General features: G+C 40.4%; 1 protein-coding gene and 1 long non-coding RNA gene across 4 annotated transcripts in view; one reads left to right on the top strand and one right to left on the bottom strand.

The window, feature by feature from the left end:
* hnf4a (hepatocyte nuclear factor 4 alpha) overlaps positions 1–25,312 on the bottom strand; it is a 67,789-nt gene that overhangs the window by 25,738 nt on the left and 16,739 nt on the right. The window contains exon 1 of one of the 2 annotated variants that reach the window (XM_003220607.4): positions 2,422–3,398. The exons of the other annotated variant lie outside the window; for it this stretch is intronic. Coding sequence (XP_003220655.2) covers positions 2,422–2,542 — 121 coding nt within the window. The 5' untranslated portion in view covers positions 2,543–3,398. Of the gene's footprint in view, positions 1–2,421; positions 3,399–25,312 lie in introns of those variants that run through there. 2 annotated transcript variants of the gene reach the window in all.
* Positions 9,006–25,312, top strand: part of LOC103278774 (uncharacterized) — a 47,412-nt gene continuing 31,105 nt past the window's right edge. For both annotated transcript variants that reach the window (XR_010005589.1, XR_010005590.1), the window contains exons 1-2: positions 9,006–10,005; positions 20,495–20,540. This is a non-coding gene — a long non-coding RNA (uncharacterized LOC103278774). The remainder of the gene's footprint in view (positions 10,006–20,494; positions 20,541–25,312) is intronic.

Consider the following 25,312-nt stretch of genomic DNA (forward strand, 5'->3'; position numbering starts at 1 on the left):
GTAAACAGTACTACTTACACACTTTCTGTCTGCCTAAGCATTAAGACTGAAAGGTTTCCAGAAATTGAGCTAAAGTAGCCATCCTTTCCCAATCATATGTTTTGGAGGACAATTTTTAGAATTGCCGTCATTAGCCATACTGGCTGAAAGTCAATGAAACTGATGTTCAAAACAATTGGAAGATGTCACATTGGGTACATCTGGATTATGGGATATACATTTCTGAGTTAAATTGAGTTAAGCAGTGTACCACATGCTTCCAAATTATACTTAGCCATTTTCTGGCTCTTTTGTAAAATAAACATTCTTCAATCATGTTAATTAAAACATTTCTCAAAATATTTCAACAGTGGAAGAAGACAACAACTTTTGAGGGAAAAAGAAAGCTAAAGAGGCACAAAGGTTGCCCGATGGTATTTGCCCATATCTATCTCCCTGCTACAAAACAGTTTTCTCCAAAATTGGCTGGGGACAATTGTGAGTTTTACAATTGTGAGTTTTAGATGTATCGAAAGGTTGTGGAAGTCTACTAAGCTGGTAATTGAAAACATCACTGGGGAAAAAATAGCTTTTCTTTCCACAAAATTCTCCAGACATATTTTGAACCATGTTAGCCTAAGGCAAGATACAATATTCTACTGAAAATTTGATCATTTCAAAATACTGCACCAGTCCATCCACAAAACAGGCAAGGATATTGAAAACTAGTGGGGGAGTGTCACTCTAAAGGTTGATTCTGCGAGCCTGAAAAGTCTGCAAACAGTCTCAAAATGGTAACGGGGAGTTCAGAAGGCAATATTTTTAGTTCCACAGCCACCCATCTACCCTATCAGCTCCATAACACAAGAATAATAATCTAGATCTACAGTATAGGGCTGTTAAAAGCGTAAACAATATTCACTATGTTAATTCCTCAGCCCTTACCACCATAAGAAACCAAGTAACAAAATTTATATAAATATGCAATTATCACTATATCAAATCAATAATTAAAAATAATATAGGTATAAATAATAATTGGTACAGATACAGTTGGCCCTTGGTATCTGCTGGGGTTTGACTCCAGGATCGCCACCACCTTCCCCTATGGATAACAAAATCCGTGGATGCTCAAGTCCCATTCTGTACAATGGCATAGTAAAATGCTGTCAATTATATAAAACAGCAAAATCAAAGTTTGATTTTGGATTAAAAAATATTTTCAGGCTGTGGATAGCTTAATCCACAGACGAAGAATCTGTGGATCTGAAGGGCTAACTGTATTCAAATTTTCAAAATAGGTTTTTAATTGTATGGCAATACTAGTATGGAGGAGCAAAAATACAAAGGTTTGGTAACGTTTACAAACATGACACATGCAACGCTCTCGGCACTCTCCAAATGTGACAGACATGTAAACATTAGATGGTATTGTGTGAAATCATTATACAGTGCCACACATCTTGTAATACACAGCCTAATCTTATAGATGTTTAACTTGGAATTAAGTCCCACTGTACTCAGGGGATCTTATTCCCAGGACAACACACATAAGATTGCAATCACACGTCTTTCCCTTCTTTGATCCTGAAGCAACTGCCACTCTCACTGCAGCCTCCCACGGGGCAATGTAGCAAAAACATGTCTTTGATATAGAGGAAATGTGCGTACATAGTCAGACCCTGTACTTCAGAACTCTCTACACTGAGAAGGCAACAGTGCACATTTTTCAGCCCACTTGAATAGCGGTCTTAGAAACAAATTAGTTGTTGATGTGTGCCTTCAAGTCATTTCTAACTTATGGTGACCTTAAAGCAAATCTATAATGGGGTTTTCTGAAGCTAAGATTGTGTGACTTGCCCCAAATCACCAGTGGGTTTTCATGGCCAAGTGGAGATTTGCATTTTGTTTGGAGAACAAAATCGCTAAACCAAGCTGGTTCAAAGACAAGATATAAATATGATAATCTAGCCTCACAATTATTACAGTCACCATCTTCTTCCCAAACCCTCTCAGTGGATACAATCACGCATTTCTAAACAGCATTCATTTCCCACATAAGCTCACCATTCATTCTACCTTCTCTGCCTTCCTCAGCCAAGTATGTAGCATGGAAGAAAAAGCAGTAATATCCTTGAGCGTTCTATACCGCACCCATCCCTTGACGGTCATCCAGTCACTGCTAAATGAAATGCTGGTCAAACAAAAACTTGCCATATAAAGAGGTAATAGGCTCTGGGGTAGTCAAGAAGAACTTCCACCACTAGGAAAAGTCTCTTTGGGTCAAGAAATGAAGGAAACAAATCAAGACAGCCACCCCACCCCACCCATTCCGTTGCTGCCATTGCCCGCTGTATGTTGATGGCTCTCTAAATTCTGACTACCTCACCGCACCGCAACTCAAATATTCATAGAGAAGGGCAAAGCCCTGACTTGACTTACCATTGCCGATGGCCAGGACTTGCATGTTCTCAAACTCTAGAGTTGTGTATGCTGGGTCTAAAGCTGCGCTATAATCTGCCATCTCCATGTCTATCAGGGCTTTGGAAAGGCGCATTATCATCAGCAAACACCGCCGAGATTGCAGGGAATCTGCGGCCAGAGGTTATTGGCCCCTCCACTTCTCCAACTGATTTAGCCGGCGTCCCCTATCTGTTGGCCTTTATTTCAAATAATTCTCTGCAAGATCCGCTGAGCTTCAAGGCCTATTCTACCCAGAGGGGTGGAGGCAGGAGGCAAGGGGGGTTAATCTTTAATCGTCTCACCCACTAGTGCATACTGCTTTGCTGCGTCCTTTTTTCCCTCTTCCTGTCTTTCTCCCCCTTCATTTCCATGTTGTTTACTGTTTATTTTTGGGCTAGTCAGCAGTGCATTGCCGATTTCAGCTCTGGGACAGGTGCAAAAAGTGTGCAATGGGGCAAGGAATCCGGACAAAACCTTCCCAGGACATGCTGTACCTAATGCACAGTTGTTGGGACAGACCTATTTCTAGGTAAAGCTGGAGCGACTCAGACAAATTGATCTGCAATATAGAAAAACCCAACACCACATTTCCACCTTTGTTGCCATTTCACTGCTCTTACTCCATTTATTTCTTTTTCACTCTCTTCTCCCACACCCTGTTGTCTCTCTGCTTAGTGAAGGTCAGTAGCATTGTAATTTACACACTGTCATACATGGGAACAATGTGAGATTTTCATTTTACTTCCCCATAAACCCATGATTTTACAGGCGCTGACTTCACTATAAACAACTCACTCCGCAGCATTTACCTAAAACAGATCTTTGAGGGTGAGGCACGCAAATGCAAAATGGGTTAACTGTACATTTGGTGGATTCCTTGCTGCACTGACACCTTGTGTGGCCACACAACCTCTTTCGTGTGGTTCTACTCTGCTGTGGAGATGTGGGCCAAATAATGCACGAGGCAAGACATTTACAACCAGGTTACTCAACCTTTTTTAAAGCTTTGAAGTAAGAGTGAGAAACCCAAAGTGGCTCAGGACAGTAGTACTTGAGGAGAACCATAGAATAATAAAATGATAGAGTTGGAAGAAACCACATGGGCCATATAATCCAACCCCCTGCCATTCAGGAAAAGCACAACCGAAGTACCCCTGACGGATGACCATCCAGCCTCTGTTTAAAAGCTTCCAAGGAAGAAGTTTCAACCAGATTCCGAGGTAGCGAGTTCCACTGCTGAACAGCTCCATTGCTGAAGATCACTAGCCTGCTCTGTAAAACATTTTCTCAATTGCAATGATATCTGCTTAGCTGCAAAAAGCCTTGGTATTTTTGTTCTTTCATGGCACATAAAATCTGCTATCATATTTTGTCTCATCACCATAGTGTCAGCATTACGGATTCATCAAGACACAAGTTGGATCTCGGAAATGGCGTAGGAGAAAGAGCTAAAGCACTGTTTGTGATGTACCAAGGAAGACTTTTTCTCTCCCCCTGAAATGTCTTTTCACTTCTCAAATTTCTAGCATTTCACTACTGTCTAACTTCAGTTGAGAATTCAAAAATACAGTTCAGGCATAAAAAAAAAAATGATATGGTAGAATTTCGAGAAAAACCTCAACACTCATACTTCATGGTTGAACTAAAACATTGTACATGTACAAAGAAGCCTTTCAATGTATATATACTTCGTATGCTGCAGTATTCATCAGTTTTGTGTGTGAAAAATAATTTTCAACTTCAATGTATGTGCTGACACCATACATGAGAAATATTTAGGGAGGCATATTGCATTATTTATCGAGATAGCAGATTTTCTCTAGTCCAATGCTGTATATATTATTGGAAGTGCCTTTCATTGTCCTATAGTTCAGTGTGTTGAATTGTCAAAGAAAACAAACAAGCAAGCAAAAATAGATGTTCTGTACCATCAGTTTCCCGTGGGAAGATGGAGGCAGGTTATAAATAAAGTATTATTATTATTATTATTATTATTATTATTATTATTATTATTACTTTCCAACTAGGGCTTGTTTTCTGCTCTATTTTGATTGCCTTACTTTCCCCTAGGATGCATTTACACTTCCATATAATCCAGTTTTAGAATGCAGATGAACTGCATTGACTGCATTATATGATTCTCCACTGCCATATAATCCAGTTCAATGAAATTAAGCTGCATTCTGAAATCGGATTAAACGGCAGTGTACATCCAGACCTAAACAAACCTAAATGATCTTGTTAATGTTGCCTACTGAACCTCATCTATTCGCATTAACAATGCTTCTATCTTACCTTATTGAGTGGCCTTCTTGGTGCTGAATGCCCTAACAAGATTTGTTTACTCCAAAAATCTTTGCTGTTAGATTGCAGCGATAATTTTAATTTCTCCAACTAATCTTTGTGGCTGGGTGGCTCTTGTATCTCGTATCACAAAGCAATACACACTTTATAGCTGCAATGTCTATTTTATTACTTTGTGGCACATTAACGGCTGTTTATTATTACTGGCTTTTCAGCTGATACTATTAAATGATACATTGCACTTAACTTGCATTTAATACTGTTACTGTAGCATAAGCTTACCATAAAAAACCAACTTCATCAAATGTGACAATAAAGAAGAAAAATCTTTGGTCTTTGACTTGACTACTATTAACCCCTAATGCATTTAACATAAAACAGAAGCAGCTTCAATACCATTACATGTTGGTAGGTATCATTTTTATATAGTTTCTGCAATGCTGTACTTCTCAAACTGATCTAGTTTACAGAGCTGTTCCAAATTCCACCAGAGTAAACAGGAGGTTTTTTTCTTAGTTGATTGATCTTTGGTGTAAATCCCCAAATTGCAGCTACACACAAGTCCTGTAATGCTATTTCTCAGTCTCCTTTCATTTCTAGTTCTGTAATGCCATATTTTCTGTAGCAACATGGACACGGTGAGTTGGGCTAAGGTGAGGTTTTATGGTCCCCCATAAAATTCTGTTGCGTAAAAAATAAAGATTAATAACTATATATCAATTTATTATTTTGGAACAACACTATTTCATGGCTTGCAGCCTTTATGATCCAAGTCTGTAGGTGGTGAATTCTAGCCTTAGTTTGTATGAAATGTTTCACTATAAATCAGCCTCAGAATTAAACTTCCAAGTCCAGCCTCCCTAGAGCTACTCATTTTCCCCCCTAACTTCTAAATGCCACCCAGAAGCAAAAGTAGTATGTAACTTCAGTAATGGGGTTGCCAGCTGTAGTTTACAAGGTCTTCAGCCTCCTCTGTCTCAACAGACTATAAATACCAGGATTCCATAGCCTTGACCCATGGTGGTTAAAGTAGTGTCAAACTGTATTAATTCTATAGAGTAGATGTACCCTGGGTTACAGTGATGTTCTACCTTTTAGATTTATCTACTGCATTTTTACCCCACGCTATCTCAACCCTGAAGGGGATTCAGAGCAGCTTTGAATGAAACACAGATGAAACACAGAAAGCAAACCAGCAATATAGTAAACTTTGCAGCACAACCATGAGCTCTGTAGGATTGAACTCTCATGGAAGTGAGCTGTGCTTCGCTAATGGGTATAACCTGCTCATTCCAGAACACGCCACTCTAAATACTTTTCAGGGACAGCTTACAACAATATATGATTACTGGGAAATATGGCTAATGTGAGGACTGCAGAGGGAACTGGCAAGAGAAAGTATCAAGAGAAAGTAGATGATCCCAGTCTCACTGATAATAAAAAAGTCCCAGTGCTCTGGCCCTGTGAGCCCTGGATCCCACTAAACTACTAGATTGAAAAGGGAACCCCGGTGGCGCAGTGGATTAAACTGTTGAGCTGCTGAACTTGCTGACAGAAAGGTCAGTGATTCGTATCCAGGGAGTGGGTTGAGCTCCCAATGTTAGCCCTGGCTTCTGCCAACCTAGCAGTTTGAAAACATGCAAATGAGAGTAGATCAATAGGTACTGCTCTGGCGGGAAGGTAACGGTGCTACATGCAGTCATGCCGGCCACATGACCTTGGAGGTGTCTACGGACAACACCGGTTCTTCGGTTTAGAAATGGAGATGAGCACCAACCCCCAGAGTCGGACACGAATAGACTTGATGTCAGGATAAAGCTTTACTTTTACCTAGTAGATTGAGGAGTGGTTTAATAGGATCATTTGCACCATTGAGTTATAGTCACTCTATAAAAGCAAGGTGTTCTCAGAGAAGAAAGATTCGGGCTGAAATCATTACTCAGGCATGAAGGTTGGTGAGGCTTTGATTATGTGTCGTGATTGATGTTTTAGCCTTCACTTTCTCACAGGGTTGTTGTAACAATCAAATGGGATGTGCCCTTTTGGACCACACCAATTCCTTGGAGGAAGACAAGGATTAAAACACTCACCAATAGCAATACTATGTTTTGTTTTCTTTGCGTTGCTGTCTATAGCTACCTTCTCCAACCTGCACCTTCTGGCTGTCCTGGACTACAACTTCTATCATCTTCTAGCCAATGGTATATTGCGGGCAGAGTACCAGAGTTAGGGTCAGCTGGGCTAGAGATCACTTTAATTTAAGCAATGAGAGATACAGAGGCAAAAGACAACTTTTTTTTGTTGTTGCACAAAGCATGCTTTGTGCCTCTATAGTGTGGTGATGGGGAAAAGGACCAAGCTTCTGCATGTGAACATTTGGAAGATAGCCATGGTTGCTTCTTGAAAGAACGTGGCCCTTCTACCAAGATCCTGCTGAGTCAGTAACTCATTTGCCAGATAGAAAGAAACAATGGGACACAAGAGGGTCAGGAAGGTGGAGAAAGAACCTTAACAGTCCCATTGAAGGATCTTCCATCCCAATCCCAGCTTGGATAGAGTGATCCCTATGATTAGATAAATGCGTACAGACATCAAGTTAAATATGCGTAGGATTTGCCGCAGTGTCTGGTACAATATCATAAACCACTAGCCTGTTTTGTTCACTTCAGCAAAACAAACCTTTGCTCAAATAAAACCCCTAACTAAGTAAGGAAAAAATTAGCTTCTTTCTCCCTGACAAGGTCTAAGGGGACTAACTCCGGAAGGATTAAAGGATGCTAGAAATAGCAAACGAAAGAAGTGTATACACAAGGATAGCTGGGTTGGGGAATTTCTTAGGGGGAACAGAAAGGTTACATGCCTGGAAATTGTCAATGGATCACCCAGCCTTTCACCTCCAATGGTGATGAAATGGCTTAGATGTACCACTGCTAGCCTTTTCTGGTCACCTCCAGGTTACTGTTGCTAGTACTGTATGGCAAACCAACATCAGGGAAGGAAGTTCCTTTCTCTTGCTTTGGGTTCTACCTTTGTTCCCAGTTTCAAAATAAAGAAGTTTGGGGGCTGCACATGGCTGAACTGAGAAAACAAAGTGTCCATGAAATAGGAGGACAGTTCTCCAGTGTGGGTATAGGGTGGGGAGAGATAACTTAGTATGTATCTGTTTGTTCAGGCACCCCCACACCATTTTCATTCAGATTATATCCTCTGAAACTAGATAGGCATAAGAAAGGCAGGGAAACTGTTCAATAGTGGAACCAAAGTTTGGAAAATGTATTATTTGGCTGCCAGTTTTCGGAATCCACTATAGTAGTGCTGGATGACAATTTTTGATAGTTCAAAACAGTCAATTCATCCATGTTATCTTCAAAATATTCCTTCTCTAAACTTCTGTCTAATTGATAGCAATGTACGTAACTATGGGAGAAGAGCAATAAACAGCCTTTGCAGAGGCAGTAATGGTTCCATGTATTTGCAGAGGCAGTAATGGTTCCATGTAAGAAACAATTGAAAACCTGGATGTTTGGGCTGGCCTTTGGAGAGACAGCTATTGGATGACCAGCCTCATTATAATTCTATTCTGAATGTTATTATGTTCTTTTCATCTGGGTATTTTAATCTAATGGTTTTATCTTATATTGCTACCTTAGTCCCCCCCCCCCCCCCCACATTGCATTGGTGGTTGTTTAATATTATTGTTGTATAAACCTTTGTTTCTGTTTTATCATTTTCTTGTGTTTTAAACTGTGTATATTGTTAATGTATTTGCGCTGTTACTTTTGTAACATTGTGAGCCCCCCCGAGTCCCCAAGGGGAGATGGTAGCGGGGTATAAATAAAGTTATATTATTATTATTATTATTATTATTATTATTATTATTATTATTATTGTTGTTGTTCCCACACTGCATCTGTAAGCACATCTGCATTTCTGGCCATCACATATTTTTGTCACACAACTTTAAAGCGGAATAAGGCATATGCATGGAGAGCCATGCATAACATGCATGCATTTAATGTAGCTATGTGGCACAGATCTAACAGTTTGATGCCATGGCTCTGTCCAATGGCTCCCTGGGATTTGCAGTTTGATGAGGTACTTATACCTCTCTGCTAGAGGACTTGCTAGAGCTTTCTACTTCAGAAAACTACAAATACTAGAATGTCATGGTATAACCATGTAGTTTGCTGCTTTTGCATACAGGTTGCTGGCATGCAAAAGTAAAAGGGGGGTCAAAATGTTTGATGGCATTTTGGGGGCTTTGTGGAAGGGTCCAGTTAGGCTTTAGTAACTGCCCAGGAAACTATAGAACGCAGAGCGAACAGGGCTAGCCCAAGAGATTTTGCTATCAGAATGGAAGGCCCTGACAGAGAATGCAAATTCTGAGATATCCCTGAATTATTTGCATTTTCTCTCATTTTTGTAAAGTAATTCTTTTTGCAATATTTATCACATATTAACATAGTATGTACATAATAGCCAGAATCTTGTTTCATTATATATACTAGTGCAGCTCCCAATTACAGCAGCACACTTTTGGAGCACTGTGGATGGAGGCATATAGTACCTCTTTACTCGTTGTCCTTTCTCTGGATGTGCAAATACAGGGTGGGTGACATAGTCACCTCTGCACCCCAAAGCTGCCCATGGGGAAAGTGAAGTATTATGTTTGGGATGCTAAAGAACAACCCCCCTCCCTATATCCCACCACACTCAAGCAATGAAGGTTACTCTCCCAGCTGCTGTTACTGTCCAAGCGAGGAAATGTGGAAGAAATGGACAGAATAAATGCACAATGAACACTTATATTTTATTAGTGGTCTGAATGGATCTTGGCCAACACCCTGTCTTTCACTTCCCAGGCCGTGAATCAGGAAAGCTCGCTTAGGCACAGCTCCGAGTGACAAGATTAAGAACTAAAGTCCCAGAGAAACCATGCCAGGACAATCATCTCTCAAACCGTCTCTTCTGCTTTCCCCCCCTTTGAAATTTCAAATTCCAGTTTGTGGACAAAGTCCTGCCTATCTGAGAATATAGATCTCCGACCACTGACCAAACTCCATTTCAAGTGACTAACCAGTTCTGCCTTTTCTCAGTCTCTGGCATTCAGTGCTGAGAGCCACTAGGAAGACCACAAACCAGCCTTCCTGGCCTGAAGAGCTTCACATCTTTTAAAAACTGGATTAAAAAACAATTTTGGGGATTTCTGAGACAAAGATTCGGGAAGAGGACCCTTTCTGATCGCCAATAACAAACCAGGTAGGAAGATAACTGTCACCTGCAGTTCTTGGAAGCCTTCATTTCAAAGGAGACCAGTGAAAACTTCTATTGTGGCTGGAGTAGTCATGTTGGGCCATTGCTATAGATTGCAAAAAGGAAAACAATGCAAAGTGGGCAGGGATCCGAAAGCCAAAGTGATAGGAGGAACTAACTCTTCTCCTTGGAGAGACTTCATGCCGTTAACAGATAACTCCCGGCTAGCCTTCTCACTCTCATCCTTAGTGATTCTGTCCAGATTAGTTTGGACTTACTTTTGTGCTAATCATTCGTTGAGCTGTTTGTCTTGCATTAAAAAATTAACAGAGAATAGTTTACTGCATGACTTGCTCACCACTGCAAGAAATGGGGCCAGAAGCTTTCAGGCAGAATTTCTAGCTCTTCTGCAAGATCCTGCCATGGATCTTGGCACCTAAGCTTGAAATGCTTTTTTTTTTTTTTAAAGGGGGTTGATTCTGACATATCTATCCCTCTAAAGTCAATATTTTGCTCCTGCCCCTTTTTCCATGACCTGAGTGTATATTTGCTCTTTCCCTGTTTCCAAATGGGGATGAGGCTTGTATTTTGTCAGACTTTAGTAAACAGGGATCTTCTTTCCACACCATCAAATCCCCTTCGCCTTTTGCCTGAATTCATGCCTGAAATGATTACAGAGCAAGTTTCCCCTTCCCCCAAGTGTTAATAAGCATTCAAGGGGAATTCAGCTGAATCAGATAGAAGCAGAGCATTTATGGATTACTAGCCACCTGAATGAAAAAAGAAAGGAGAAAGTGCCAAATATAGACTTCATGGAGAACTTCTTCATTTCAACTCAGAGAGGATTGATCAATACTTGGGAGGGGGGGGGATACATTTTTGGGCTGTCAGTTTTCCGAATCTTCAGCTATCATGTCCAGTAGCTCTAGTTTAAAAAATGGTCTTGCTCAGATTGGGAAGTGGTGCACAAATTTAGAAACCCAGACAAATGAAAGTGGCAACTGCATTGATTACTGACATCTTGACATATGACAAGCAGGCCCAAGGCCACAGGGAGGCCAGTATGAATCATACAGTCTTTATCTCTGGTTTCTAGAAGTGGCTGGGTCAAGACAATTGTTGGCAGACCTACAGTTCTCTTGCTTGGGTGCTTTCTACACAGTCAGTTTAAGTGCTACGGTGGTATATTGTAAAGCTATGCCCACAATAAGAAGATGACCAAAGGATAATGCGTTCCTCTTGTGCAAACAATTTCAAACTTTTCATGATATTAAAACAAAATTGCTAGCAATTTTTATCTGACAGGGCTGTTGTACCTTTAACACGCTGACATATAGATTGGGTAGAGGAGGGAGAGCTACCTGTGATTTCAGGAGAGCCTGACAAATAGAACGTTTGAATTTATTTTTCTACTGTGTTCAATAAACCTCTTCTTGTTGTTGTTTTAAGCCTTCTCTGGCTGGCTGGCAAGCCTGGATTGGAGTCAGACCATGCATACAAAACGAAGGATCCCATACAACATCACAACAAGTCCATTTTGAAGGGGTCACCCTGGATTCCTAAGGGTTGGGGTTTTGGGACCAAACTGGGGAGAAGGTATCTACAACTGCAGTTTAACACCTCTTTGAGTGCATGGCATCATGAGAGTTGCAGTTTTATAAGGTCTTCTCTGCCAAAGAGTATTGGTGCCTCATTCCAAGATTCTATAGCATTGAGCCATGCAAGTTAAAGGGATACAAAAACTGCATTATTTCTATAGTGTAGCTGTAAAAGGAACTGTCATGCCTAGCTTTTCACCAGTCCAGGATTTAAGGTAGTTCACAAAGGTTCAAATTGATACAGATAAAATAATCAATGTATAATTCTTAATGACATAATCATTGATCTTCTTGCAACATCAACCTTGTATCATCACCAGGATCCTCCTCCTGACAAATTTTGGGTTTTGGCCCTAAAATCCCAGGGCTTGGGTAGGTCCTGCCCTGACAATTGTACAGCAGGATAGTACACATTGACCCTCTTCTGTCCACCAATCCCTCCAGATTTTGTCAGTTGGTGCCAGCAATCCCACCCACTTGGAGCCATTCTCAATTATGTTATTGATTGAGTGGTAGCATAGGCATATTTGCTCTTTTGCAGTCTTTTTGTTCCTAGACAAATAAAAAATATTACAAAAGCAAACAAAGCTGATAAATGTCCAGTGCTGCCTTTTATCCAAAAGGGAGTTTTTTTAACCACTTCAGAAAGTGGAAAGTGATTAATAATGTTTTTAAAAATGTTTTAAATTTCAAATGTTTTGCACACATTGTCTAGCTGCAATCCTTACAGCAAGCCTCTGAGGGCCCTTCCACACAGCCATATAACCCAGAATACCAAGGCACATAATCCACAATATCTGTTTTGAATTGGCTTATCTGAGTCCACACTGCCATATAATCCAGTTCAAAACAGATAATGTGGGATTTTATACAGCTGTGTGGACGGGGCCTCAGATAACTCTCAGTATTGTTGCCCATGGATAGACTGGGGACTTTATCGCAGGAGGGAGGCAAATTAGCATTGAAGCAGGACCATTACAATATGTGCATCCCTGTGATGAAACCATCTCCCACAACTGATGGACAAAACTGATCAACCGGGTACTGAAATGACATCAAGGGGTGGAAGTCTCCTCCTCTCCTTCCATTTGTACCCAAGCTTTTTATTTGTGATTTACAGTAATATTTGGGTTTTTAATGGCCGGAGCTGTGACACTACTTTAAATAACAACAACAACAAAAACAACAACAGTACATTATCAGATTGCAGGAAGGCAGTATTATAAGGATATGGACAAGCACTATTGTAGGACCATGGATCAGCAAATTGGTGCAATTGCACAAATGGAGACAGGTGCAGTAATGAGGATGCTCAAGCTCATGCTTCTGGAATCAGTGATTGCATGACTGCCATGAAAGAACTGCTTCATGCTATAAAGTCCTGAAGCTGAGGGAGTGACTTGACTGGTGACCTCATCACATGGGGTGAAATCAGCTGCATGTGCCAGTTCGCCTTCTCCTTTAAAGATGGAGCCTGCCAGTCCCCATTATATGATGCATTGCACCTTCCAGTGGGGCTCCATCTTAAAGGAGAAGGCAGCCCAGGGCATGCCACCACTGTGGCAACATGTGAGCCTTGGATCAATGGGGGGAAACTGGGTGGTGGATGCTCCCCCCCCTCTGTGGGATGGGAACATGGATGAGTCGGACAATGCGGGGCATGGGGCGACTGGTTCCTCATGTCCCCAGACATGCACCATTGGAATTGCCATGATAATTCCAAAGACAAGCCTCCTTTGAAGAAATCTTGCCAAGAAGATCATAGGAAACACTTGACATAATTTGGAGTCTACTTCAAGGCACATAACAACAAAAATGAGAAGGGTAATGTTAGACATTGGAGCCTCTGATTATGACATTAAGTACACCATGTGAAGCATCAACCATAGTTGCACACAATATGCCATTCAAATAAAAAAAGATGAGGCTTTTTCAAGACAGCACTCTTACCTTAACACCCCCCCCCCCTCTGGTACTGGATAATTGGGACCAGATTCTGAGATGTGATAGACCTTGTCTTAATATTATATCATATCTATCTATCTATCCTAGTCTAGTTCAAAAGTCACCAAGCTCTTTCGTATATATCAATTTGAGTTAGGAGACAAATTATGCCCAGTGGATTGAGCTGAGTAGTGAAATATGAAATAGAGCACTGAGTCTTGTATCTATCTATCTTTCTCCTACCTCTATAATATTATATGACTGGTCAACTAGAATCTGATTTACGGTAGTTGTTTGTTCCATCACTGAGTTCCTCTGAATTATCTGTTCATCTAACCTTGGCTGTCTAGACCAGTTCTTTCTATGTGGTTCTTGTTTACTTCAAAAATGTAATCTTTGGAATGCATCCTTCATACATAGTGACAAGGGAAGCACCACTGCTTCCACAACAAGGTTTATATCTTAGTTACTACAATTTTAAGCCAGTTTTAAACCTATTTAACGGTTATAGCTTCCACAAAGGTTTATAGAACTTAGATTCCAAAGACACTGCTCCTGTCTTGTTAACCGGGAAACAGAAATGTCATTAAAATACTGAAATATCATATATTCATTTACAAAATCTTTTGTAGATCAAGATTTGTTTTTAATATTAAAAAAACAGTAAATTAACCCCATAAATATAAATATATTTACTTTTTGTACATTGGGCTCAAAGTTAGAGCAGTGGTTCTCAGCCTGTGGGTCCCCAGGTGTTTTGGCCTACAACTCACAGAAATCCCAGCCAGTTTACCAGCTGTTAGGATTTCTGGGAGTTGAAGGCCAAAAACATCTGGGGACCCCAGATTGAGAACCACTGGTTTAAAGACAGGGAGATACATTAGTTAAAATATCACAGTAAGAGATCTGAAATCTGCAGATTGATTTCTTTAAACGGTCTCATTGTGAAGATTGAAAAACAGATGACAATGAACCATGACAATCACCTTAACCTCTTTGGTGGGTAGTGATATGAACTAAGTAATTAAACCCATTAAGCTAGAAATTTTGTTTGACAATTTCTAACCAAAAGGGCAACTTAATTAAATAGAGAGAGACCATATGGTATAGTGGTTTGAGTACTGGCTATGGCTCCGAAGACCAGTTTGAATCCTGCTGGGCCATAGATATCCATTGGGTGGTCTTGGGCAAGCCCCACTCTCTCAGCCTCAGAGAAAAGCAAATGCTATCCCCAAATGAAAAGATATTGTGACAAGAAAATCCTGTAATAGCATCACTATAAGCCCAGAATGACTTGAAGGCCCACAGCAACAAATTAAACATATCTTTAATTTCACTGAGTGAATTAACTTGGACTTTCAGCATTAAAAAAATTCAGAATCAGTGAATTATTCAACCGGTCTATCTATCAATCATAGGTGATACTAAATAGCCAAATGGAAATGTTACATTTGACAGCTGGTTCTTTAATTAATTCAAATGGCTACAGAAATCCTTATTTTTATTCTTGACTAGAGCATAATAGGTGATGATAATGATGATGATGATGATATTTATTTATATCTCGCTTTCCTCTCTTAAAGGAAAGTTTATTCCAAGTTTTAAAATTTCAAATGAAGAAATTCTAAGGGCAGATTGAAGTTTCAAACTGGATTATATTACAGTGTAGATTCTTAATGAGACTACACTGACCATGTAATGCATCTTGAAATTGCATTATATGACAGTATAGATTAGTGGTTCTCAACCTTCCTAATGCAGCGACCCCTTAATACCAGTTCCTCATGTTGTGGTAACCCCCAAACATAAAATTATTTTTGTTGCTACTTCATAACTGTAATTTTGCTACTGTTATGAATCGTAATGTAAATATCTGATATGCAGGATGTATTTTCATTCATTGGACCAAATTTGGCACAAATACCCGATACACTCAAATTTGAATACTGGTGGGGTTGAGGAGGGGTTGATTTTGTCATTTTGGAGTTGTAGTTGCTGGAATTTATAGTTAACCTATAATCAAAGAGCATTCTGAACTCCACCAACAATGGAATTGAACCAAACTTGGCACACAGAACTCCCAATGAGCAACAGAAAATACTGGAAGGGTTTGGTGGGCATTCCAGTTGGAGTTGGAGTTGACCTACATCAAGGGAGCACTGTAGACTCAAACCATGATGGATCTGGACCAAACTTGGCATGAACACTCAATATGCCAAAATGTGAACACTGGTAGAGTTTGGGGAAAATAGACCTTGACATTTGGGTGTTGTAGTTGCTGGGATTTATAGTTCACCTACAATCAAAGAGCCCCTTGAACCCCACCAATGATATTATTATTATTATTATTATTATTATTATTATTATTATTATTATTATTATTATTATTTACTTCATTTCTATCCCAGTCTTCTCACCCCGCAGAGGACTCAGAGCGGCGTACAACATACATTTAGGCAAAAATTCAATGCCACATTATACAAAGCAAATAAAACATAACAAAAAATCAATAAAACCAATCAACACATAAATACAATTTAAAACCATTAACATTAAGGTATTAAAACATAAAAATATAAATACAGTATCTAGGTACACCTCCCCCCCCCCCCATGATCTTAAGGTCTTCTTTGGCTCTCATGGCCCCAATATCATCACCTTTGTGCATCTCTAAATACACTGAATGTCTCCCATCTCTATTCCTGGTCATTAAATCTGTAATTAAGTTGCATATAGGCAGCCAGTGGTTCTCAACCTGTGGGTCCCCAGATGTCTCGGCCCCCAACTCCCAGACATCCCAACAGTTGGTAAACTGGCTGGGCTTTCTGGGAGTTGTAGGCCAAAGCACCCGGAGACAAAAAGGCTGAGAACCACTTATAGAAGCAAACCAATTAAAATCTTTGCCTTCCTTAAGAAGCATCTCTCTTGATTTAAACTTCTTGGGCCAAACTTCCCACAAAGAACCCCCCATGACCAACAGAAAATACTGGAGGGATCTGGGAGGAGTTGACAGTGATTTAGGGGAGATGTAGTTCACCTACCTCCAGAGAACACTGTGAAATTATGTCTTTTCTGATGGTCTCTGGCGACCCCTCTGACACTCCCTCCCAGGGGTCCCGACCCCGAAGTTGAGAAACGCTGATATAGATGGTGCCAAAGTGGGCTGGCTGGTCTTCCTTGCTTCCAGTTGGATACTGTATAGATCAGGCATGGGCAAACTTTGAGCCTCCGGGTGTTTTGGACTTCAGCTCCCACAATTCCTAACAGTGTCAGGCCTCTTTCTTTTCCCCCTCAGCTGCTTAAGCAGAAAAGGGCCTTAGGCTATTAGGAATTGTGGGAATTGAACTCCAAAACACCTGGAGGCCCAAAGTTTGCCCATGCCTGGTATAGATATTAGAAGTATGTGCCAGAAAAATTCCTGTGACTTCTGCTGAGACCATGCCGTAATCATTAAGATAATTAAGGTAATTAAGGAGATGGGATAATAGTAAGGGAGAAAAGGAATCCAACAAATAATTTGGGTGGGATGGATGAGAAATTGGGTTTCCTAAAAAAATTCATGTCGATCACAAGACAGAGAGAAAGAAGGCAGGAGCAGGATGCTTGAATAAAACCATTCATGGCATTTCTGAGCTTCATTCTAGTAAGGGTTTTAGGGCAGTGTTTTAAGTTAAATAGCAATGAAACACAAACAAAGTAGTTGGAATTATCACCATCTAATGCAAGGTAATTGAATTAGATTTTCTAGCTGATTAATGATTAGCTAACATGTGAATCCTTTTCTACTAACTTTCCAGTCTCTGCTGGTGGGAAAGTGGAATATAACTGGGCAGGGAAGGAATCAGTGGTGCAGCAAAAATTAATAGCATTTTTATGACATTGGAGTAACCCAGAAAGCAATCTGCAGGCTGTGCACCTCCTGATACATACCATGGAGGGAAGCAGATAGAAATAAAGATATTTCTCTTTTCTAACAGAAAACTGAAACATGCAACAGGACAATGGCCAGGAAAATGAAAAGGGGGGAAAAGAGATCACGTTCTTACACTCCACAATCATAGCAACTTCATGTTATTTTAGCTGTCATGGCTGCATCCTACGAAATTACAGTATATGATTTCTACTCTGGTGATGCACCTAGGGCATATCTACACTGTAGAATTAATGCAGTTTGACACCACTTTGGGCCCTTCTACACAGCTTTAAAACTTGGCTACAAAACGGATTAGCTGGAGACATTCAGATGATATTTCAGGCTGATTGGTATCAAACTAGAGTAAACCAAATTTACTCGGTTTATTCCAGGTTTTGGAGTCACCGGTGGTGCAATAGGTTAAACCCTTGTGCCAGCAGACTGCTGACTTGAAGGTTGGGTTGCTGACCTGAAGGTTGCCAGTTCTAATATGAGAAAGTGTGGATGAGCTCCCTCTGTCAGCTCTAGTTCCCCATGTGGGGAGATGACAAAAGCCTCTCCCAAGGATGGTAGAAACATCAAAACATCCAGGGCAACATCCTTGCAGATGGCCAATACTCTCACACCAGAAGTGACTTGCAGTTTCTCAAGTCTCTCATTACACAAAAAAATCCACATTTTAAAATCACCTGTAAAGATCAAATAGGGCAGCATAGATTTGGCTTAAGGCCCCTTCTGCATTGCCAAATTGCCCAGATTATCAAAGCAGATAATCCACATTATGTGCTTTGAATTGGCTTATGTGAGCCTGCACTGCTGTATAATCCAGTTCAAAGCAGATAACCTGGATTTTATATGGCAGTGCAGAAGGGGCCTTAGGCAACAACTTCTATGAGTCCATAGTCCTGAGCCCTCATAGTTCAAGTGGACTCAAACAGCACTAATTCTACAGCGTAGATATATTCCTAGTGTTCTTTCACAGAGAAATCTAAAAATCTAACAAAACTATAAATCCCTGTATTCTATAGGATGCAGCCATTGCATTGGAAGTGGTATCAAAATGCTCTAGTGGTGTGAAAGAGACCAGGGGCTCAGAGGACAAGCCTTAATAATACTTAAATTCAAGATTTTAATCCCAAAATGAAAGAGAATTCACCACTTAAGGCCCTTCCACACAGCCATAGAACCCAGAATATTAAGGCAGAAAATACCACAGTATCTACTTTGAACAAATAATGTGGGATTTTTGAGCAAATAATGTGGGATTTTTATTCAGCTGTGTGGAAGGGGCCCTAGTTCCCAAATATACTGTGGTGAATAAGAGAGAGACAGCGGATTGTGTGTGGGACAGGATGATGGGACATGGAAAGGAAGGTGTTTGGAGGCCCAGAAATGGGAAGCTATGACAAAAACAGATAAGCAACTCAAGGCCCTTCCACACAGCCATATATTCCAAATATAAAGGCAGAAAACCCCACAATATCTCCATTAACTGGGTTATCTGAGTCCACACTGCCATATATTCCAGTTCAAAGCAGAGAATGTGGGATTTTATTTACCTGTGTGGAAGAGGCCACAGTTGTAGAGGAATAATAATAATAATAAAACTTTATTTATATCCCGCCACCATCTCCCCACGGGGACTCGGGGCAGCTTACATGGGGCAGTGGCCCAAACAACATAAGAACAAAATATAAGCAACACAATACAATCACAATATAAAAAGATAAAACAATAATACAATATATCAATATAAACAACAATACAAGATAAAAATTTCATTTAAAACACATAAATGGAAAGACCATAATAAAAACAGGATAAATTATTAAAAACCCACTGGGGCTGATTAATTAATGACTATCTCCGAAGGCCTGCCGAAACATCCAAGTCTTCAGTTGCTTCCTGAAGGCAGGTAGAGAGGGAGCCAACCTAATCTCCCTGGGGAGGGAGTTCCAGAGTTGGGGAGCCACGGCCGAGAAGGCCCTCTCTCTCGTCCCTACCAAACGCAGTTGTGAGGAGGGTGGAAGTGAGAGGAGGGCCTCCCCGGAGGATCTCAGCGATCGGGTGGGTTCATAGGGGACGACGCGGTCACGAAGATAGGCAGGTCCTGAACCGTTTAGAGGTTTATAGGTAATAACCTGCACCTTGAATTGGGCCCGGAATATTATCAGAAAGCATTGAAAGGGGAAAAGACTGTGCAGACACATAGTGTTCCTAATGTATTTCTGTGATCTTTTTTTTAAAGCAAGGTAGTTGAAATAAGTATAACATTGTACACGTCAGCAATTTTCCTATTTTTGGGGACAGCTTGGTTTATTTCCAACCAGACAGGATTCAAGTGAGGCTCATCTTTTCTTGCTTGGTTTTTGCTCTTGCTGCAAGAGACCCAGCCCAGTGAAATTAAAAATCAGTTAAATCACTTCAGAACTGTTGGTCATGAACCAAAAGGAGTATAACATTGTACACTTCAGCAATTTTCCTATTTTTGGGGACAGCTTGGTTTATTTCCAACCAGACAAGATTCAAGTGAGGCTCATCTTTTCTTGCTTGGTTTTTGTTCTTGCTGCAAGAGGCCCAGCCCAGTGAAATTAAAAATCAGTTTAGATCACTCCAGAACTGTTGGTCTGATAGGATTTCAGCCTATCAGAAATTAATGAAAAATGTTAACAATTGCTAAAACAATCCTTTCCTACATAGCACGGCTATATAGTGGTGCAATGGGTTAAACTCTTGTGCTGGCAGGACTGCTGACCAGCAGTTTGAATCCTGGGAGAGCGCGGATGAGCTTCCTCTGTCAGCTCCAGCTCCCCATGCGGGGATATGAGAGAAGCCTCCCACAAGGATGATAAAACATCAAAACATCCGGGAGTCCCCTGGGCAATGTCTTTGCAGACAGCCAAATTCTCTCATACCAGAAGTTTCTCAAGTTGCTCCTGACACAGAAAAAAAATTCCATAAACTTTTAAAATGTTTTTTTTAATTATCAAAACTTAAATCTATGCAATCTAAATCACCAAAGTTTTATTCTTCTTTCTAGCCACTCACATGAAAAAGACCAATTCAAACAACTTGCAGTGGCCCAGGTAAGAAAAACCTTAATGAATTATCATCTGAATAGAAGAGCATTATTATTATTATTCCACTGTTTGATTCTCCCAGCAACCACCCTTAGCTGACGCCCTGTTCTGCCATAAAATAATTAAATTATATTATAATCATAAACAGCCTAATTTAAGTCAACCAAGCATTTCATCAAATTGGATCATGGTGGTAACCCAAAGCCATGAACTTTATAAATCAATCATCAACTGATAAACAATGCAATGATTAACTCCCAGAGCTGGTGTCCCCAAAGCTTTTTTTCATGGAAACATGCTGAAGGTAGGTGATATTGAGTAAGGTAATTGGAGGAGGGGGAATGACTGGTGGAGCATGAACCTAGTTTGTATTTAAAGATTGCTGGCACAATCAAGAACATGTTTTAAAATTACGAAAATACCCTAAGATGGCCAGTATATAGTTTCCTCTCTCTATTGTGAGTTCAGTGAATTTACTATTACTCACAGTACGTGCAAAAAAGATCTTGGAGTCTTCATGGACAACAAGTTAAACAGGAGCTAACAATGTGATGCGGCAGCTAAAAACGCCAATGGGATTTTGGCCTGTATAAATAGGAGTATAGTGTCTAGATCCAGGGAAGTCATGCTATCCCTCTGTTCTGCCTTGGTCAGGCCACACCTGGAATCACACTGTGTCCAATTCTGAGCACCACAATTGAAGGGAGATCTTGGCAAGTTGGAATGTGTCCAGAGGAGGGCGACTAAAATGATTAAGGGTCTGGAGAACAAGCCCTATGAGGAGCGGTTTAAAGAGCTGGGCATGTTTAGCCTTCAGAAGAGAAGGCTGAGAGGAGACATGATAAATATATAAGCAGAAGTCATAAGGAGAAAACTACAGGAAAGGAGATTCCACCTGAACATTAAGAACAACTTCCTAACTGTGAGAGCTGTTCAGCAGTGGAACACTCTGCCCCTGAGTGCAGTGGAGGCTCTTTCTTTGGAGACTTTTTAAACAGAGGCTGGATGGCCATCTGTCAGGGGTGCCTTGAATGTGATTTTCCTGCTTCTTGGGAGTGGCTGGGCCATAAGGTCTCTTCCAACTCTATGATTCTACGATTTTATGATTATATGATTATTAGTAATATAGCCCATATGGACATTACCCACAGGGGAATGAATGTGGTGCAGTAGTTAAATTTTTGATCTAGGGATGGGTGATTTAGAACTAGTAATTCTCTCTTCTCTTTCTCAGAACTTTATCGCACAAACCCATTATTCCACCACAGTTGTGCTATCATTGATAGCAGATACATACCAGGTTGGGGCCCTTCAATATCGCTCCTTTTTTCAATAGTGAAATTCCACCAATTAACCAAGTTGTGGTTCTCTGCAACCCCACTTTCCCACACTAATACTGTTACTTAATCATTTTTTCAAGCAATCTTACAATTCCAGTTTTGAAAAACAAAAAAGTCAAATATAACTGTAAAATATAAAATAAAAGGAAAATGAACAGATTGGAAATGGGGTGATGGTGGAGGAGAACCCTGTCAGCTTGGTTCTACACTCATGTGATTCTGGTTACTTAGCACCATTACAAATATTTTGGGAATTAACAAAAATGGACAAATTGATTGTGCTGATCAAGGAGAAATCTCTGGCCAACTTTAGGAAAGATTGGAATCTATTTATTACTTTTTCATAAAGCGATGGAGTCATTTATCAACAATAGGATTCATAAATTAGAAGAGTTTGGTTTTAAATAGAAATTTGATTACATTATTGTTTAGCAGGAGTAGACTAATAAGAGATACTAACCATCAGTTAGAAAGTAAGGAGTTTGTAATTTTTATAGTTGTTTAATTGTAGTAGTGTATATAAATAACATGTAGCTCTGTAGCCAAGACAGTTCTATATATCTTTATTATGTGTTTTCCTATAATAAAAATATTTATATAATAAGTCGTTTACTTTCACATTTCAGATGGAGGAAACTTTTAGTGGCCTCACTGTTCCCATGAGAGAGGTGTCTACAGGTCCTTCGACACTGCCATATAATCCAGAATACCAAGGCAGGTGATCCACTTTATTACCTTTGAACTGGATTATCTGAGTCTACACTGCCAGATAATTCAGTTCAAAGCAGATAATCTGGATTTTATACAGCCGTGTAGACGGGCCCTAAAGCAGCTATTTCTCTTGATTCGCTTGATTAACCTTTGGGTATACACTGCACAATTAACTAACATTGGGTTTCTACACTGCACAACTACAGCAGTTTGATACCAGTTTCACTGCTACAACACCTTGCAATGTTGAATTTGTAGTTTAGAGAAGTACTTTAAATGCTCTGCTGTCCCCTGCACTAGAGCTCTCTGATAGAGAACTTTTAAACATTTCACCAAACTATACAACCCAGGATTCCATAGGATGGACTCACAACAATTAAAGACTGCTATATAGTTGACCCTCCACAGTCACTGGGCCTTGATGGACAGGGCCACTATGAAAGTGAAATATCATGAATACCGAAATTGGGGTTTTTTTTAAACCTGAGAGTTTTTCTCTAGGAATGTCTAGGTCTTCTAGTGTAACTATGATCAATTTCCACTGGGAGCTGGCCACAGAACCATTTTGGAGGACTGAGGGCCATATAATCCAGACTATCAAGGCAAAAAATCCCACAATATCTGCTCTGAACTGGGTTATCTAAGTCCACACTGCCATATATTCCAGTCCAAAGCAGATAATGTGGGATTTTATTCAACTGTGTGGAAGGAGCCTTAGAGATCAAATCAAATCTGTGAATAATCAAATCTGCAAAAATCAATAGCCACAAATGTGGAGGGAGAACTGTAATTGTTCATTGTGGATATACCTATTCGGCAATATTTGAACATCAGGACACTGTTTTTCCTCCCCAAACAGGCTACTGGTCAAACTTTAAAGTCCTAATACTACCGAATACCTGGTGTGTCCTGAAGCAAAGCATAGCCATTCATGTTCCAGATGGACCTGCTGGTTCTCCCCCAAAGAGGAGCTAGAGGTGCATCACACTCCGAAGGGGACATCTGCCCAGCCAGGCGCACTGGGCTTGTTGTGAGCGGGGAGCCATGTTCTCTCTGAGTAAGCAAAAGAGAAGCCCTCTGGGTTGCAGGCTGCAGGGAGAAGCTAATCCCCTTTAATGCCAGTCACAATGAGATTTGATTGGAAGCAGGAGTTCATGCAGCAGGGTTACAGGCTTGAAGGAGTTCTGCAGAATCCTGCAGCAGGTTTTATAGAGCTGCCCTAGAAGAGCCATAGTCCCAGGTCAAGGCTATTGGGAAAGTTAGGGTGTGGTGTGGTTTCCAGGCTGTAGGATCATGTTCTAGCAGCATTTTCTCCTGATGTTTCCCCTGCATCTGTGGCTGGCATCTTCAGAGGATCTGGGAAAGTTACTTGTTTGGAGAACAACTTTCATGGTGCCTCAGCCAGTATAGTAACATTTCCATTGCCCCCCCTAAAAAGGAACCTTTTCAAGATCTGTCGAAGTTTGATCAGGCCACTTACCTAAATGTGTGTATGTCTGGTTGTTACCGAACATGTGGAGTGTGCATACATGCATATTGTACTAGGAATGCGTACGTACATCATGGGGACATTCAGAAATGGATTAAACCAGAAATGGATCAAACTATGCATTTCAGATCTTTTATCTGAGCTATACTTTTACAACATTCATGCAAAGGGACTCAATGTTACACTTTCTGTATTTGATTAAATTTTTGTAAGCTTTAAGGGTTCCCATTCTGGGGGAAAGACAGGGTAGAAACGAAAAAAGGAGGAGAAGTACGGTATATCTATACAGAGAGAATGTGTTTCAGGAAGCTATAGTCCAGCTAAGTCATGTTTCCATATTCAGTGTCTGGTGTCCTGTGTTGGGTGGAGAACTGAAATGATTGTGATGGTATTTACTTGCTTGCTTTTGAGCCAGAAGGCTTTGGCTGAACTCTCTGAGCAAGGCTACATCCAGAGTGAGTTTTACCACTAGGTGGCTACCCAGGACAGCAAACCACAATCCAGGAAAATAAAGCACTGCACCAACAAAGCCCAAAAGACCCCCTCACTAGACTTGAGGGGCCTATGTCTTCTGCTGCTTTTTCCATTGGTTTCTGGAACCAAACTATCTTTTTGATTTCAAACCTGGAAACTTCTTAGCTGGAGCAAGAGAGGCTGAGTTGGACAACTTTTGCTTTGCACAGGATGTTTGGGGAGGGCCTTGCAAGTTAATTTTTTGGACTACAGTCTCTCAGGATCCTCAGCAAGCATGGTAGTTGACTATACTGGCTGGAAGATTCAGGGAGTTGTTGCCAAAAGGGAAGATAGTGTTTGTTATCTCCTGTTTCTATATAAAGATGAAACTGTCTGAGAGTTTTATCCAAGAGGGAGCAGACAGTGATGATTTGCGTTGTTTTTACTACATCCGTTCCAGAGAACGGGAGATGACATAGGCAAGGTAATCTGTCATTGAGTCGGCTTTTGTTGGAAAAGAGCTTTCAAGCTTTAAATGTCACAGACCTAAATTCTGGTAAAGGGAAAAGATTAAAGTTGATCCCAGGTTGATATCTGATCCAAAGACCATTTAACGATCTAGGAAGGCACACACTGTCATTGTCAATTTTTGATTTGGAAGTCATTTGCAGATGCTGGGAAGCTATTGTTATGTGGAACTGTCCTCAAAGATGGGTTAGAAATCCATAATCTTACTGGGAATATAGGTCACTCCTTATAGAAATGGTTGTGCATGCAAGCTTTTA

This window comes from Anolis carolinensis, chromosome 4 (genome assembly GCF_035594765.1).
Source record: "Anolis carolinensis isolate JA03-04 chromosome 4, rAnoCar3.1.pri, whole genome shotgun sequence".
Taxonomy (NCBI): Eukaryota; Metazoa; Chordata; class Lepidosauria; order Squamata; family Dactyloidae; genus Anolis; species Anolis carolinensis.